Source organism: Thalia democratica, chromosome 4, assembly GCF_965202585.1.
Source record: "Thalia democratica chromosome 4, ktThaDemo2.hap1.1, whole genome shotgun sequence".
Lineage (NCBI taxonomy): Eukaryota > Metazoa > Chordata > Thaliacea > Salpida > Salpidae > Thalia > Thalia democratica.
In genome coordinates, this window is record NC_139168.1 from 65,298,318 (window position 1) to 65,316,262 (window position 17,945).

A 17,945-nucleotide genomic window follows, 5' to 3' on the forward strand; every position below is an offset into this window, starting at 1 on the left:
GTTATTAAAGTATTTTTCAAACCTTTTTTTTCAGGAAGTTAAAATCAAAAAAGTAATAATAATATAGTTAAATTGATATAATTATATAAAATATCGTTTAGTGTAGTTTAATAATGTCTACTCATTTTTTGAGGTAAAATTATGCAGATGTTGTAGGTACTTTTTAGCTTCAAAAAAAAAAGCAAATCTTAAATGTTACTTCAAAAGAAAAAAACAGTTTTGGAAACAAAAATCCAGTTCTCTCCAGTTATGTATACTACTTAATTTGATTTTTTAGTCACCAAAAAAGTAAATAACTCTGATATATTCTTACACTTACAATTGCATTTCTCATAGTTTTAAAAAAGTTTAAACAAGTATTTATATTTTTCACTGTGTTAAAACTTATGCAAGATAAAAAAACGCAGAACAACTTAATCATCTGCCTCAACTAGTCAATCAGGATCCTAATTAAGGTTTAAACGTAAAAAACTGGTGCCTTTAAACTAAAGTAAAAGGGTTGCCTAGTAAAAAGCTAATTAGTTTAAGTACTCCAATGGTTGTATGTTTTATATTGAATTTATTTATTTACACAAAGGCAACGACGTTTCACCCATAAGGGATCTTCAGGCCTGCAAAATAAAATAAAAAGAAGACAATGGATAACTAAAAATATATATTAATGCAAGACATCATAATCAAATTCATTGTTGTATGGTTTATAAAAATATTTAGTAACTTAAACACTATCAATAAGCTAAAGTATTTTCTAAAATGTTCTAATTGCTGTACTGACATATAAATTAAGTATAAAAATATAATGTTAGTAACTAAGTTCTTATGTACAGTTCTAATCAGACTACTGTTTTGTTTAAAAGCTAAAACTTAATTTTTTGACAATATTACTGTATATACAACTTTAAAAAATTGAACAAGTATTATTAATGACCATTACAATAAACTTTTAATTTTAAGTCTATCAAAAAAGTAGCTGTAAGATCTTACCAAAAATAATTAGAACATCAAAAATTATGCTTGGAATAAGATTAAAACTGAATTTGTTAGGCAAAGTTGCTTAGTTTCTGTGTTTTTAGCTGAAGATTTTGTCCAGTCTGGTTTTGTCCTGCAAAAAAAAAAGACTGTTTTGAGTTTATAGTTTCAGTTACAGGGTGACCTTTTTAACCTTTCATTACAATCCCCGAATATCTAGTGTAAGTTTAACAACTTCTGATTTGTACTTCCAGATTCAAATACACAAGTTTTTGTTTAGTGAACTGCATCCCAGACTAATTTTAAGTAAGTAGTGACTGGGCAGTTTATATTTAGTTTTTCGTTTAAAGTTTTGTTTTATATTATAGAAGAAAGTATCAGTTATACTAGAAGTAAAATAACTCATTAATATTTTAAAAATAATAATCATTTTTAACAATTTTTTAGTTTTCATCTTTAAAAAGAGTGAATTATTCTATGGAAAACTTAGACAAAGATCCTTTTAATGGAGGTTAGCAAATCGATTAAAATTTTAAAATTTTTGTTGGGATTTAATAATTTTTCAAATGAAGCAAGGTGTAAAATATTTAATTATATCTTACATTACTTTAAATTTCGAACAAATTGGGCAAAACAACTGTTAATTTTTTAAAATAAAATTATTTTTTTATGGATTTAATTGTATTTCATTTCTTAAAATAAAGTTTTAACAAAATTTTTGTCAATAAAACGTTTTTTAGTTTTAAATTTTTTTATTGTTATTTTAAATTTTGAATGGTTATCAAAAACAAAACATATTTGAACACATTATTTTTTTTTTATTTAAGCATTGTAGTCCTTTTAGAAAATCGACATTGTATTGTTCAATTATTTTACATGGGAGTTTTAAAACAAAGTTAAAAAAATACAGTTTAGTTAAAAGCTTCTGTGAGAATAAAATGGTAAATAGTTATTTATTGAGTAAGCATTTAAACCATTACTTTTTATAACAAACCTTTGTTGATAATTTTAAGGTTTAAATTTTGCTCAGAGTTAGATTTTACAATATATGTTATATCTCTGAAAAGATTTTCTATACCGGTGTTTCAAAGGTGTGCATAGTAGGCTTTGAAAAGCACTTCTCTATGCAAATAAAATACAGCCTTTGTAGAACTATGCAAAAATAAATAGCTTTATATTATTCGATCAAGCTAATAATTTTTTCTAAATATTTAGTGAGCCTCACCCAAGTTGACTTTTACCTGAAGAGCCTTAGAAATGTGATAGGCAGTCAGAATGCCCGGATTGACACTCTTCAGCGCTCAGTTGAAAAACTTCAGGAAGAAAAGAAGAAGCTTCTCACCATGAACCTCAGTCTGTTGGACCAGGTGAACGATTTGAAAGAGATTAATAAAAAAATGTAAGTTTAAACTTGGAATCAATACTTTGTTAGCAAATATATTTTGCTGTACCAATAAAAATTTATTTTTTTGTTTAAAGTTAAAGCAAGTTATTTTTAAAAATAAACTGTTGTAAAAAGCTCAAGTTTATTTTAACTCAATAGTTTCTGCTAGGTATAAGATTGTTGTTTATATTTTTACTTTTTTCTCAATGCTATTCACATTAGCTCAATAAAATATAAACAAAGATTAAAAAAGAAAGTAATCAAAACTTTTTTTGAAGTAAAATTGAATAGTTGTGTGGCAGCATTTAGTATTTGCACAAATATTTGTTTAAAAACTTTGAAACAAAACAGATAAACTATTATAGTAGTGAATTGTTAGTTATACTGAGTTATAACTCTAATAATCAAAAAAAAACATCATTAGGATTCATATTGGTGAAAGTAGAACTAAAAATGATGATTCACCAAGCAGCCCCACAGTTGATCCCATATCTTACAACGACTCTAGTAAGTTTTGTTGTACAAATTTTACAAGTTTTTAAAATATGTACGAGAATAATCAGTATATAAAATGTTTTTCAAATTATGCACAAAAACTATTTTAGTGTGCCCACAAGTCATGAAAAGTGGTGATTTTTTTTATTAAATCAATAGACTGCTTTTTTTAAATTATAAAAATGATTTTTGTAGATCTCAATAAGTTAAGTTGTGTTTAATAGTTGAAGTAATTGAAAACTTAACAAAGAAAGTTTTGTATAATAAGTGTTTACTTGATTACCCAGTGCGCTATGCACACAACTATTTTTTGTGGTTTCCTGTGAATTTGTGACACAGGTATTAAAATTTTATAACCTCTAGTGATAATAACCATTCAGTTTATATATTTTGACTACAAGTACCATAAATGTTTTAACATGGATTGATTAAAATTATACAGCTGCTGCTTCAAGACAGCCTAGTTTTGAAGAAACAACTGATGCTACAAATGATAGTCTGCCAAATGTGTCTTCATGTGTTGATGAAATTGGCTGTGAGCAAACAAGTTATTTTTTTATCTTTTACCTTTTAAGAGTATTGTTTTATGTTGGTTTTTAAAATATATGTATAAAACAGGGTTGCCACTCGGTCAGGAAATCAGGAAAAGTCAGGAAAAGTTTGAAAAAATTACAAAAGTCAGGAAAAGTCAGGAAAAAATGGGGGGTTTTGAAAAAAAGTCAGGAAAAGTCAGGAAATTTGTAAAAAAAAAAAGTCAGATTTTGTCAGTTTAAATTTACAAAATTCCTTGTTATCCAAAGCCTTCAAGTGGTAAAAGTTAATTAAAAGTCCTTTAAAGTCAGAAAAAAATTCCAAAATTTTCCTAGAAATTTACAAAAATATTTAATTTTATTTCCAATGCCTTTAGCTGGTATAAATTAGTAAAATATCCTTTAATAAACTGCAAAATGTTCCTTATATGTCGTTTGTTTATCTAGATACATTTATGCTAGGATTTGCTAAAAAAATGTTTCTTTTTTCAGACAAGCTGTGTTTATAAGGTAATAATACAAGGATTTTGCTGATAGGGCTGTTTATTACAAACATCAATCATACACAGATGGTTGAAGTGATGTACTGAAAGTTTGATGATAGAATTCACCAAAAAACTATTGTTTATAACCTGTATCAAAGTTATATTGGAAGCTTTATATAGTTTAAAGTGTTAGATTATGTATTTTAGAATAAGTTTAATTTAAGAGCTTGATTTAGAAAAGTCAGGAAAATTTTGATAAAAAGTCAGGAAAAAGTCAGGAAAAGTCAGGAAAATTTTCTTAGCTTGATGAGTGGCAACCATGATAAAATATATACACATTTATTTAGATTATCTGAAAACCTATCTCAGTTCACCTTAAAATGTAGTCAACATAGTGAAGTATATGTTAGCTTAGATAAAAATTAATAAAAAAATGAACAACTTTTATTACTCTGTATTTTTTTGATGTATTTTACAAGAGCCATAAAATGCTTTATCTTTTTTTGAGTGTTGTTTAGCAACATTATATTGTTAATAAACTTATTTAAAAAGTAACCTATTTCTAAGTAATACAATTCTGTTAAAACATTATTATAAAATAGTTTTAAATAAAAACACATTCAAAGTTAATAAGTTATTTTAGTTATAGTCTTAATTCGTATAAAATTATTAATTTCTTTGACTGAAATCATATCCATAATTGTTAGATAGCTCTAGGATTTTTCCAGAAAATGCATCAAATTAAAAAGAAAATTCTTTCTTAAGCCAGACTTAATACACTTAAAGTAAAAATAGTTGAACATGCTTTTTGTCTACTAAAGTTTATTTTATGTTTAAAAATATGATTTATTAACAGGGTCGTTTTTGATAAGTTCAAACTAGCTTGATGTAACTCATGCTAGTTTGGTAACTCATAACATAGGTAGTGGATAACCTTTTATCAAAACTGAAAAACAAAGTAAATTTTATCAGGGCTGCAATACACTAAGGCTAAATTAAAGTTTTTGGAAATATCAGGAAATTTTAATTATTTCGAGCTATTTTTAAATCAAATCACTGACTCTGGCTTGTTTGAACTTAAGTTGAATAAATGAGACTATTTTGGCAGGGTTGCCACAAGGTCAGGAAATCAGGAAAAGTCAGGAAAAACTAAAAAAATGAAAAAAGTCAGGAAATTTGAAAAAACGTCAGATTTTGTCTGATCAAATTTACAGTTATTTTTATTTTCAGAAGCTCTCAAGTGGTAAAAAATTAATTAGAAATTATTTAAAGTTAGACTAAAATTGCAAAACTTTCTTAGAAATTTACAACATTACTTAGTTTCCAATGCCTACATCTGGTAAAATAAATAAATATCAATTATAAAACTGTAAAATTTTTCTATTAACATATTGAACAACTACCTTACTTGAACAAGCAGTTTTTTATGCTTTTTAGTATTGATGATCTGTGGCAAGGTTACTTCCATAGTAAAACTGTGACATATGCACAAAAGTTTTCTTGCATTTCTTTAGTTATGTGATATCTCTCATGCAGCCTTTTTTGACATTGTACCAGAGTACCCTGTCTGTTGTTGCCTTTATGCATGAGGAAATTTCGTTCTTGGTAATTAAATTGCTGTGCATCATTATGAAAGGCGTGATAGTTACGAACCTCAGCCTAAACCAGTTATTTAAGGTTGTATTGGATGATCAAGCTTCCTTAAAACCTGCCCTTGATCTTGGTTGTGTGCAACAATTTGCTTGCAAATTTGAGGAAAAAAGACCTAGTTGAGGAATAAAAAGTCTTAAACGTCAACGAAGAATGTAAAGTGTTTGTTATATATCGGTTGAAATTCTCCAGAGCAGAATGGCTATTGGAAGTACATTTGTAAAAAAATATGTCAATCTAAATCCGCATAGCCTTGGAAAATTAGGAGTTACTATTCTTTTTAAGCTTTTTGCCAACATTGTACACTCCTCAACAAAGTAAAAATGTGATCCAACTCTGAAGGTGAAGACAATTTAGAATTTTGGTGAATTGTCCAATGAATGAATTAAAGTTCAAGAGCTTCAAGCAAAGTTAAGATCGTTTGGACCAGTTCTATTTTGATACATTGAAAGTCCTGCCAAATTTTGTCTCAGAAAGTTGTTGCAACCATTATTTGTGTTGCACAATGACCAGGCTGAGGTCGAACGAGGGTTAGTATTAACAAAGCTCTGCTTGAAAACAGTATGAAAGGAGAAACTATTACATTCAGAAGAAGAATTAAATTTTATATGTATGGATACAAGCTGGAACTGTATCAAGTTAGAAAATACAAGTATTTTGCTGATAGAGCTGTTTAATCCAAATACATCAATCAATCATACACAGATGGTTCAAGTGATGTAATGAAAGTTAGATGATTGAATTCATCAAAAAAATGTTGTTTTAAACTGTATAAAAATAAGATTTAAAACTTTATATAGTTTCAAGTGTTTGAATTTGTATTTTAGAATAAGTTTAAACTAAGAGTTTAGGTTTAGAAAAGTCAGAAAAAATTTAGTAAAAAGTCAGAAAATTTTCTCACCTTGATCTGTGGCAACCCTGTTTTAGACACTTTTAAATATCAGGCTAGTCTTCATGATTTTGCTTCTTAAAAGTTGTGGTTTTACCTATAGATGTTAAGCTTTTTTTATTTTAAACTACATTTTTGTCTAATCAAACATAGTTTACAGTAACTGTTTTCAGTTTGTAACTTTAAGTACATTCTTCTAAAGTTTTCTTATAAACTCAGGATTGCTACTCAGACTATGTTTTATTCACTTAAGCTTTTTTTTCTCAACTCTATTTAGACAATACTTTATTTTTTTTGTGTTCTTAAATCTTGTAAATGCTTAGTACATATAAATAGTATTAATTTGAAAGATCTTCTTTTATTAAAAAAGCAAAACCTAAAAACTGAACTGGGTTTTTTCCAATATTTGAAAAAAATAAAAATGAATTATGTTAATGGCTGTAACTAAATAAGAGTATATTTCTGGCCTTATTTAACTAATGTTGTATATTGAATTTTAATGCTTCAACTGAAATTCTCAGAAGCTTACAGTTCAGATTTCCAGTTTGAATTGATTTAAGTACATTGTAGTAAATTAAAACAGATCCTATATCTCACATTCTGAATCTCTTCAATTCAATCTTTTAAATGTTTTAAAAGTAGTGTACGAAGTGTATGATACAACTATGAAAATGTCTATAAATTTTATAAATTAAGATCTTTTGGGTTTCAATATCAAGTAGTTCAATAAATTTTGTAGATTCAACACAAGCTGAACCACGCAACACTGATGTTGAAGATCATGGAAAAGAACCAGATAGTTCTAAAACTGATGTTGTTTCATATAGTACTTTGAACGAAACTTCGAGTAAGCATCAGAAATTTTTAAAGTGGAAAAAGTTGTATGAAAACTTAAATTTTCAACGCAATGTCAAGTTTTTTATTGTAATTTTTACTTTTTTTCAAAGAATTGAATTATAAAAATGTTTTTACAATGCAAATGTTATTGTTAAATTTGTAACTTTATATTGCCAAGTAGCGTAATTTAAAGCTATGTGTGAGTTACTAAAAACTGTTATAAGTTTTATAAACTCAAATGGTTTCTAAGTAAAGTATATATAATAAGTTTTTCAATTTATAAAAAGAATCTTAAAGTATCGACTTACTAATTAATTTCAAACTAAATTTCACAACAAAAAATATTCAAAACCTCTACTAACCGAAGAAAAGCTTTGAAAAGAACCATGTCTAAATATAGTTTTTCGTTGAAGATATGAAGAAGTATTAGTTGAATATAAAAATCATTGAGAAATGCTTTTTATTAAAGAAATTCTTATTCTTTTTTATCAGTTGAACTAGGTATGTGTCTACAGTGTAATTTTCCTAAAAAAAAAAAACAGACGAAGAAGCTTCTGTGCCGCGGAAGGAGCCGGCGAAGCGCCCGAAGAAGTACCAGTGCGACGTTTGCGGGCGCGGTTACACGACCAGGAGTAACCTGAACCAGCACGCGAAGGTGCACGACGAGTCGAGGGGGCACAAGTGCAACGTCTGTTGGCGGGTGTTCCCCAGCAACGCGCACCTGATCGCCCATTACAAGACCCACACCGGTTTGTTTACAGTTAATAAAATTGAACCACCGTCCACAAGAGTGGTGAATTCATGTTGTCTTAACCATCAATTAGAATTGATAAATTCTGTTCAAGGAGATGAAGTCTAACTTGATATTTCAATTGAATTTTCTATAAGACTATGTTCTGCCCTGTATTGATTTTCAGTCATAACTATATTCCTATCCAAATAAATTTAATCTTTGTTTTCTTGTATTGTCAGGGTAAGGTTTTGATTGAAAATCCACCTTTGGTTTTTTCGTAGGAAACACTCGAGTAATTTATCATTCTCGCAGGAGAGAAGCCGTACGCGTGCCGGGTGTGCGGGCGGCGGTTCGCCAGGAAGGTCAACTGCGAGTCGCACGAGGAGACGCACAACGAGGGCAAGCCTCACGAGTGCGGGCGGTGCGACAAGAAGTACAAGACGAGGTGGCAGCTGAACAAGCACATGATCGTGCACGACGAGAGCAGGGTGATCACGTGTGATATATGCGGGAAGAAGTTCCAGACCAACAGCGAGTTCAAGGTTCACTACAGGACGCACACGGGTTTGTTTGCATTTGAAAAAGTACTGACGGTTGTCTCCTACATCGCTTGGTGGTGATTTTTAGCTCTGTATGATGCTGTAAATTTTCTACACTGTCAGAAAAAGATTCGTATTTGTTTGCTGTTGAATAAGTTCCTCTTCAGTTCTCTTTGCTATTAGTTTTTAGTTGTTCGCAATTTCATTGAATTTTTTTTGTACGAATTTATGAGTACTATAGAATAACAAAAACATAAAAGTGATTGCACCTTATTGCATTTAAAAGTTGTTAAAAGTACATCAAATAATTCATACAGAATACAAGAGTTTTATTTGTTATATTACAAACTTTTCATTAAGTTTAGCTAATTTGAATTCAAGGCTTTCACCAAAAAATAGTTCTTTATTTATTTATTTTAGTTTAACTAAAGAAACTTAAGTTTTGTCTTTTAAAGTCAAAATTGACTTAAAAACCAACAGCGAGTTTAAGGTTCACTACAGGGCGCACATGCGTTTGAAAAAGTACTGACGGTTGTCTCCTACATCGCTTGGTATTGATTTTTAGCTCTGTAATGTTTAGAACAGGGGTCGGCAAACTGCGGCCCGCGGGCCAAATTCGACCCTTAGAGCCAAAATCTGCGGCCCGCGAGCTACTTTTTAAGCAAAAAAAAAAAAACTTTTATAAAAACACAAAAATAAACGGTTTTGCAATAAAAATTTACAATTAGGCTCTTAATTGTATAAATACTCTTTAAAGGTGCTAATTACTGCTTATTTAGTTATATTTTTGGTTTAAAGTATTATTTTTATACTAATTACTAAATTTTATTTTAAGTAATTACGGCCCTCGACGACTTTTTTCTAAAAAGTGCGGCCAGCGAGCAATTTTCTCTGAAAAAATTGGCCCGCGAGTTACAAAAGGCTGCCGATCCCTGGTTTAAAAGATGTCGTATTTTTTTATACTGTCAGAAACAGACTCGTGTCTGTTTGTACTTAAATAAAGAAACTTAAGTTTTGTCTGTTTAAGTCGAAATTGACTTTGAAAATGGTAGTCAATGTTTCTCTGTTTGTATTTTGTTGAAATAATACCTGTTTTTCACGCATATGTAATTAATTTTCTTTCATTCTATAAATCATAATTTACAATGACAGTAAAGTTTTATTACTTTTCTATCCTTTTATTTTTAATTTTCTTATTTTATTAATAAAATGCTACGATAAAATGACAAGGGTCAAAAACCTGACACCACGAAAAAAAAAAAGCTTTATCAGCAGAAGAGTACACCGAAATGTGAATAATTGTTTCCACCCGCTCAAAATGAAAAAAATACATTTTCACAGGAGAGAGGCCGTACCCGTGCGACGAGTGCGACAAGCGGTTCACCACCAAGCAGATGCTGACGGCGCACAAGCAGGTGCACGCGAGCGAGAGGGTGCACGAGTGTCACGCGTGCGCCAAGCGCTTCAAGACCAAGCATCAGCTGTACTGCCACATGAAGTTCCACCGGGAGCCCACCCACGCCTGCAGGTTGTTTATTTTTATTTTTTGTTAATGTTTTATACCTTTTGTATGCTCATTTGTATTGTAGTTTACTTTGAATCGAACAATAGAAAGTTCTCAACTTAATCAGTCTTAAGGAGATTAGTTTTTTTATATAATTTTTTTTTTTGTTATTGTTTTATACCTTCAATTTATTTGTTAATTTTTTTTCCAGTTGTTTTTATAACAGCTGATGTTCTCTTATACAATAGTGTAAGAGTGAAACATTGTTCTGTTGACAATAAACTGTAAAGTTTTTTATTTATGTTATTTTGGTAAATAGAAATTCTGTTATGCGGTGTTTATGACGTTTATAAGCATTTTTCAGGTTTATTAAAAAAAAAAAACTTTTTATGATTTTAAGGCTATTGGGATGCCTTGCTATTTTTAATTTTGAAAGTTGCCAGTTAGTTTCTACAGCTTAAAATCAGGTATTAAGGCAGATAAAAATTGAGGATTTACGGGGTTATGTATATAAGAAGATTGTAAATTGAAAAAGGCTAATTCATTGAAAGTTTTTTTGGTTTTCTTCAAGTTGCAACTTGATATTTGCTAAAACCCAGTGGCCACCCTGTTTGATAACTAGTACTTATAATAAGAATAATATATTAGTTGGAAATTATTTTAAGCTGGCAGTACGATACAGTTTTTTTCTAAACTTTTTAACCGTTAACTTTGTTAAACAAACAGCGTGAATTTGTTCATACAGTTCACTCAATTTATCTCATTCTTTTGCTATATAATAAGCTTTAAAAGAGCACACTTCAAAACTTATAAAGATTTAGCATTCATCTTAATGATCATTTCTTAAAACTTAAATTATTATATACTTAGTTTGTTACAAATGTTCTTTTTGGTTTGTATTTTATACGCATTTTGAAAACAGATGTTTATTTTAAATAACATATTCAATAAAGATAAATTATAAAACTTAAAGGTATTGCGGAAAGAAATTTCACACCAGCAGTAATATGAAAAGCCACGAAAGAATTCATTTCAAGTGACAATTTTTTGATCAGATGACCATAATTTTGTTATGATTTTATCTTTCGTAAATATGATAGTTTTTTACCCATTTTCAACGGTTTAGATAAAAATTATTCATTCGCAAAAGTATTCGTTTTAGTTAAGTATTGTTAGAAAATTTATGAATTAGTCATCTTTTAAACTATTTTTTTTATGTGAGAAAATATTTTTTTATAAAACATTCGCTGCTTAAAAAGTACCCAAAATTGAAATTGTAATAATTCCAATTTGAATTTTTATTAAACTGGGTTTTATAAGCTGGCGTTAAGGTTAATTTACTGAATGCAGTTAGAATTTTTTAAACTGAATTATATTTTTTGTACACTTTAAAAAGTTTTATCGAGAACTATTGTTTTGATTAAATCAGTTTGTCATAAGCTATAGTGTCTGTATTATATGTAAAAATTATTAAGTAAATTAATTGTTAAAATTTTAGTTTTTAATAACGTTTTTAAACTTGATATAAAGAAGGATATTTTAAACAAAATCTTTGATCTAAATTCATATAAAAATGTAATTATGAAGTTTATTACTAGTTTATTACTATTCTAACTAGTGATGTACCGGACTCACTATCCGGGTCCGGGTCCGGCCGGATATTGCCATTTTTGTCTGATATCCGGATCCGGCCGGACTCTAATTTGAAAAATAAGTCCGGATCCGGTTCCGGCCGGATTCTAATTTAAAAAAAAAGTCCGGATCCGGGTCCGGCCGGATCCTAACAGAGATCCGGCCGGACCCGGATCTAGTTAGTAAAAAAGAGCATATTGAAAATTATTTTTTTTTAAACAAACCCTGTGTTAATTAATAAGAGTCATTTTCGTCACTTAAAATTAAACACCTACCCCCGGCTCATTTTGTACACGTGACTAATTTACACTTGTTTACATTTAAACTATGAAATAAACATTTTAGAAATGTTGTAAAATTGAAAACTTTGGAATAAATACTTGCATTATTTTTTGTTTAAAGTTGAGCTTAGAGAATATTTAGAGTTAATACGGTTTAATGTACGAGCCAATGAGAATCATATGACGAAATGTTTCAAACTAAATACTGATGCAACAAAACATCAGAACATGACAGGCAGTTTATATGTAAGCAGTTAGTTAGTTTGGTGAGCAGCTTGAAGCAACAAAATATCTTGAACTTTTTGTGAATGCTTATTGTAAGTAGTGTTTTGTTTTAAAAGTGAATATTTCAACTGGTGTTTAATTGCTTAAATATTTAAGCCAGGTTTATAGTTTAATAGTTTGTGAAAAATTTTAGAGTTTCTTGTTTACTAAAAGTTTTATTTAATTTTTTGTTTTAAGTCTTTTGAAATAGATTTAAATAGTTTCCAGTTTTTAAAGTGTTACCAAAGTAATTAATAAGTTTGTATATGCTAGTATTTCTTGTTGTGTTTTATGTAAAAGATTTATCACTCAAAACTGTCATGTCTGATTATAGAAAGTAGTCTCAGTTTGAATTTACTATTTGTTAGATATTAATTATATACGGTAGGATTTAATTATGATGGGTTCTACTAAAAAGTTAAGTGTACCACAATCAGTCCACAACTTTACTACCAAATTGTCAACCTTTGCTAGCTGTTATCTGATTATTAGATTAAAGTAATTTTAAAAACCCCATTCTGACTCAGGCTTGTTTATACTCACTCTAGCTAGTTTTATTGACTTAAACAGTGGCAACCCTGCTAGTTTGAAAATTTTTGGGAATTTTAGAAAATCTTGGACTGCCTGCCTCAAGCTAGTTTAGTTTTTTGTAAAAACTCAGGCTAGTTTTCTTTTAGATTTTGAATGAGTTTGAGCTGATCCAGTTTTCAATATTTTGTAATTTTCTAGTGTATTTTGTTCATGAACTTGATTTCAGATTTTTAATTGTAAATAACACCATAATTTGTAAACCTTGTGGCTAGCTGTTCTACTTATTATTAGATTAAAGTTATTTTTTTTAGTTTTTAAAAACCTCATTGTGACTTAGGCTAGTTTATACTAATGATGTACCGTACTCACTATCCGGGTCCGGCCGGATATTGCCATTTTTGTCTAATATCCGGATCCGGCCGGACTCTAATTTAAAAAAAAAGTCCGGATCCGGTTCCGGCCGGATTCTAATTTGAAAAAAATGTCCGGGTCCGGTTCCGGCCGGATTCTAATTTGAAAAAAAAGTCCGGATCCGGTTCCGGCCGGATTCTGATTTGAAAAAAAAGTCCGGATCCGGGTCCGGCCGGACCCGAAACTGTGGGTCCGGTACATCACTAATTCTAACTAATTATTTTTTTTTGTTTACCACTACTAGATTTTTTATATATTCATCAAAGGAAAACTTATTCTGCTAGAAATATGTATTTTTTTAAAGATAACTAGGTATATGTATTTTAATAAACAAAAGTATTAATTTTATTAAACAAAAGCTTTTAAGTACACCCTTTTAAATAGTTGAAAAATAAATGTACTTCGTTTTAGGTATAATTTTTTGTTTTTATTTCTGTTCAAAATATACTTAAAATTACTAGAATTAAATCAGTTGCGTTTTAAAATTAAATTGCCTCTTTATAAAATCTGCAGAAAAATTAATTATTGTACATTCTTGATTATGTTATGTGTAAAGTGTATGTTTTGACTACTTCTCGGTTCAGTTTGATTTTCAATAAAGCTCAAAAAAGGTATTTTTGATGAAATGAAAGGAACTTTATGGTTTTCAGTTAAAAATTGCTAGTTTTTGTTGTTTTATTTATTGTACTATACATCAAAGTAATCTTCCTCTGTAGTGCACTCTATGAGCTTGTAATTTAGGGTAAATGTTATAAAACGAATAAATTCTTTACATGATACATTTTTTTAATAAAATAAAAACGATAAAAGTTAAGTTCTTTGGATAGTAAAGTTTCATAAAGTATATTGTTAATTTAGAAATTTTATGATTATAACAATAATTTATATCTGAAAAAGTACATTTATAAAGTCTAATTTGGTGTGTGTTGGTTTTTTTACAATAAGGTAAAAATAAATAGTAAAAAAGTACACGAGACGAAAAATTATATTTTTTAAATATGGGATCGGTACCTTTTAATTAAGTAATGGGCCAATTATACAAACAAATTGCTGAAAGGCCGCAGTTATTTCAGTGGTCAATGAAATAAAACTATTTTAAATCGAAAAATATATATAATAATCAGTAATAAATGACTAGAAAATACTGAATATTTGACTAAAAGCCGAATTTTAATTATTAAAAAAAATGTTCATATTGTCTTGAAAGTGTTTTTTAAGACATAAAGTAGGTTGCAAGATATTTTTTTGCCTCCACCTGTTGAAACATGTCTCGTAAAAAACTTTAAAATATATCAAAAATATAAGCCTTGATATCACTTTCTGTATAAAGTAAACCCTAGATATTTTCAGTGTTATAACTTCCGAAATTGTGTGTGAAATTTCATAATTATTAATTAACGTATTGTATGCTAATTTGTATTATAAAAGTTCTAGGGGTGTGTCTAGACTTCTTTCAGTAGGGTAAAGAAAAATTTACGTTGCCTTTTATTTCTTAAACTCTTACAGATATAACTTACTGTATAATTAAGGAGGTACAAAAAACTTTCAGAAATTTAAAAACCTACAATTCTTTTGAGGTTTGTGCTAGCTATAGTTTGAAAACTGTTTAAGTTTATTTTTTAAAATACTTTGATTTTTATTAGATTAAAAATATATAAATTTTTAGACTTTTTAAACAGTTTATATTTTTTTTTCGAAAAGCACTAGACTGTACCATATTCAAAATAAGGATTGAAAAAATATTTTTTTAAAAGTTTTTCTTGTGTAGTTTTCTGCAAGTAAACGTTTGATCAAAACTTTTAAGAAACTTAAGTGATTTGTAAATTTAAAAATAAGGCTTTTATAGTGTTCTTAGTTGCTAAAGATGAAAGCCTGAATTGTTCATTCAAGATAGTCTTGATAATTTTAAACTTGCTTTTAATTGGAAATTTAAAAAAATGCGCACGTAACTGGTAAAAAGTACAATAACTAGTAGCATATATCAGTAATCTACTGTTCAAATATCTTTTGCGAAAAAAACAATCGAAACAGTAGAAAATAAAAAGGATATACATAATACAAAATAATAATATAAAATCACTGATTTTAACCAAGAAAAAAATATTAAACAAAAATTGTTTAAACTAAGTAAGGTGATAAAATAATCTTTCTTTTTACACGAGTTGGTTTGTTTAAATTTATTAAAATGGCTTTAACTCTTAATTCATCAAAGTTGTATCAAAACACTTAACCTATAAACTTAAAAACGATCTCAACAAATAGAGGTAATCACTAAAAATTCTGCAATAACAATATTTGTCATAGTTTTGTTGTTTAATTATAAACTATTAAAAAGTTTCATTTGACAAGCTATAACTTGATGACTATTGTAATTTTTTGAGAAAGGCTTATGAAGTACTTTTTGTAAGTGTAAAATATAATAATGTTGGATAAGAATTCGACAATAGTCTTATATCTTTATAATTATCATTTGAGTGTTATACCAAAAATTATTAGAAATCGTTTGTACAAAACTCAAAGTTTTAAAGTAACAGAGTAAAAAATTTGAAGCTTAAAATTTAAATAGTTCTGGTTTGTTATTTTGATAGGTAAAAAGTAAATACTAACGTTCTAGCAATAAAATTGTAATATATTATAGTGTTTTAAAAACAAAATTAACGTCTGTTCTAATAAAAAAAAAAAAAACAAAAAAAATAAATTAAACATACTAAACAAGGCTTTAAAGCCTTAACTTTAGTCTGTAAATCTTTTTCGCATATTTAATATGTTGTATACTTTATTTAACCTTGCTTCAAGTATTGAACCTGTTGAGTAGGTAAAATATAAAGTAGTTAAAACTTTTACAAAAAGCTTAAAACGTTGAGATGTCAAGAAAAAGACTGAACTTAATTGTAAAATATTTATACCAGCTGACTAAAAGTAAACATAAACAAATTATGTTTTTATTTTTTTACATTTAATTTATTTTCAACTTTTTTAACCCTTCTACAGTATAAAGTATTGTACATATAAACTTTTATACCGTATTGTAAATACAAAAGTGTTCTTGTTTTATTATTCGTGCTGTTGTCTACACTGTACACTCGTTAGCGTCTATTGTCGTCTCTGTATAAATCCATTTATTTATGCAGATATCAGTGTAAGTTTTTCCTGTAAAAACTATTTTAGCCTATAAAGTTTCACCGTATAACGAGCTTTCGAAAACTTGGCTAAGCTTCGTAGTTTTTACCGTATTCCGGTTAAAAATTATGATTTAATAAAGCTTTTATAGAATAAATTTATAATCTGAAACAATGCATTGCATTTAAATTAGTACAAAATTTATAAATATAAGCTACTAAGCATACAATACTAACATTTTTAGCACAGCAAAATATACAGTATTGTACAAAGCATTTAAGATTAGTGAACAACTATATTCTATAAGATTGCTAACATTAAGAAGACTACTAATAAAAAAGTTGTGTTAGCCATAATTCAAATGAGATTAGTAAGTTTTACTTAGGTAAAAACAATACCATAATATTATACTTATGTAAAGATAATACTTAACTGTTTTTAATTGACAATATTGTCAATTTTTTTAATCTAAGTATATTTAAAACTGAATTTTAGATAAGTAAATGAAACTTATCTGATACTTATTACTTGCACTATAAAAAATTAAACTAAGAATCACTATCACAGTATAAAAAATAACTTAATTTCAAACTGCATATGACTTATACGCATTATATATATATATATATAATTACATCAAACATTTTGTAGAATAGTTAGTTTTGTTCTAATAGATTGAAACTTAAATACATTTATAAAAATAATATCAATAATTTATTAGCAGTTGTATGATATTTATTTTTTTTAGATTAGGTTGTACATTGTGGTAATTTTAAAAAAATACACTTGCTTAACTAGAGGCTACATCTTACTCAACTGGTTATGTTGTTTATTTAATCATATGAATATATATATGGTAAAAGTAGTAATTCGTATACAAAGCTTTTTTTTTAATTTTTGCTTACTTAAATTACTTTGCACTAAAATGTTTGAAAATAAAACTTTTACTGCAAATTTTTGATCAAACTACGTGTATTTTGAGTTGCTGTAATTTTTTTAATTTTATGTTTGAGAGTAGAAAAGCATATTAAAATCCACATGTGTAGTAAAGTAAGTATTTTAATTGTTTAAAACAAAGTTGTTAAGTATAATTATATGCACTGTAAAACAATGGAAAAATTAAAAACTAATTAAGTTTGTTAAACGAATAAACAAAGTTACATTTTTCAGGTGCTATTTAGGCTTTGCAATGAAAATTTTACTACTTTCTGGACTTGTCTGTGTACTATGTTTTTTGGTAAGTGTTTTAACTGGTATATTACATCTAAAAAACATCATTATCGTTTCATAATTAATTTTAGAAATCTAAAAATTTTTCAAAACTAAGTGTAACTAAAACGGCAGGCTTAGTTATACACAACACTGACAAAAAATAATTGATAAATATTGAAATTTAATTTAAGCTAAGAAAATTTTAATGCAATGTTTTATAAGTTAACAATTGTTTTTATAGAACGCTGCTCAAGTGTCTTCTTTTTATTATGTACTTCGTATATTTTAAACGCATATATACAAAGTACTATTTTTTCTTTTATTCACAGCAAGCTAGAAGTACTCCGGTTGGATCTTACAGATCTCACAGTTACGACTTTCCACCGAACGATATGACGAATGACGTCATAAAACAAGCAGGTTAGAAACGTCATACTATTATAATTGAATTAAATACCATATGTGTTTTAAGTATACTA

General features: G+C 28.0%; 1 protein-coding gene across 1 annotated transcript; it reads left to right on the top strand.

Moving 5' to 3' along the window:
• The first annotated feature begins 1,422 nt into the window (after window positions 1-1,422).
• Window positions 1,423-11,185, top strand: LOC145833567 (uncharacterized). The gene is made up of 9 exons (XM_082940735.1): window positions 1,423-1,480; window positions 2,185-2,368; window positions 2,778-2,860; window positions 3,291-3,395; window positions 7,142-7,306; window positions 7,782-7,988; window positions 8,285-8,536; window positions 9,853-10,039; window positions 10,989-11,185. The coding sequence occupies exons 1-9, from the start codon at window positions 1,447-1,449 to the stop codon at window positions 11,053-11,055; spliced, it is 1,284 nt and encodes a 427-aa protein (XP_082796861.1). The 5' UTR covers window positions 1,423-1,446; the 3' UTR covers window positions 11,056-11,185.
• Window positions 11,186-17,945: the final 6,760 nt, after the last annotated feature.

Coding starts and splice junctions, on each gene's coding strand:
- LOC145833567 (XM_082940735.1), top strand. CDS start 1,447: ATGGAAAACTTAGACAAAGATCCTTTTAATGGAG. Junction 1,481..2,184: donor CAAAGATCCTTTTAATGGAG/GTTAGCAAATCG, acceptor CTAAATATTTAG/TGAGCCTCACCCAAGTTGAC. Junction 8,537..9,852: donor TCACTACAGGACGCACACGG/GTTTGTTTGCAT, acceptor ACATTTTCACAG/GAGAGAGGCCGTACCCGTGC.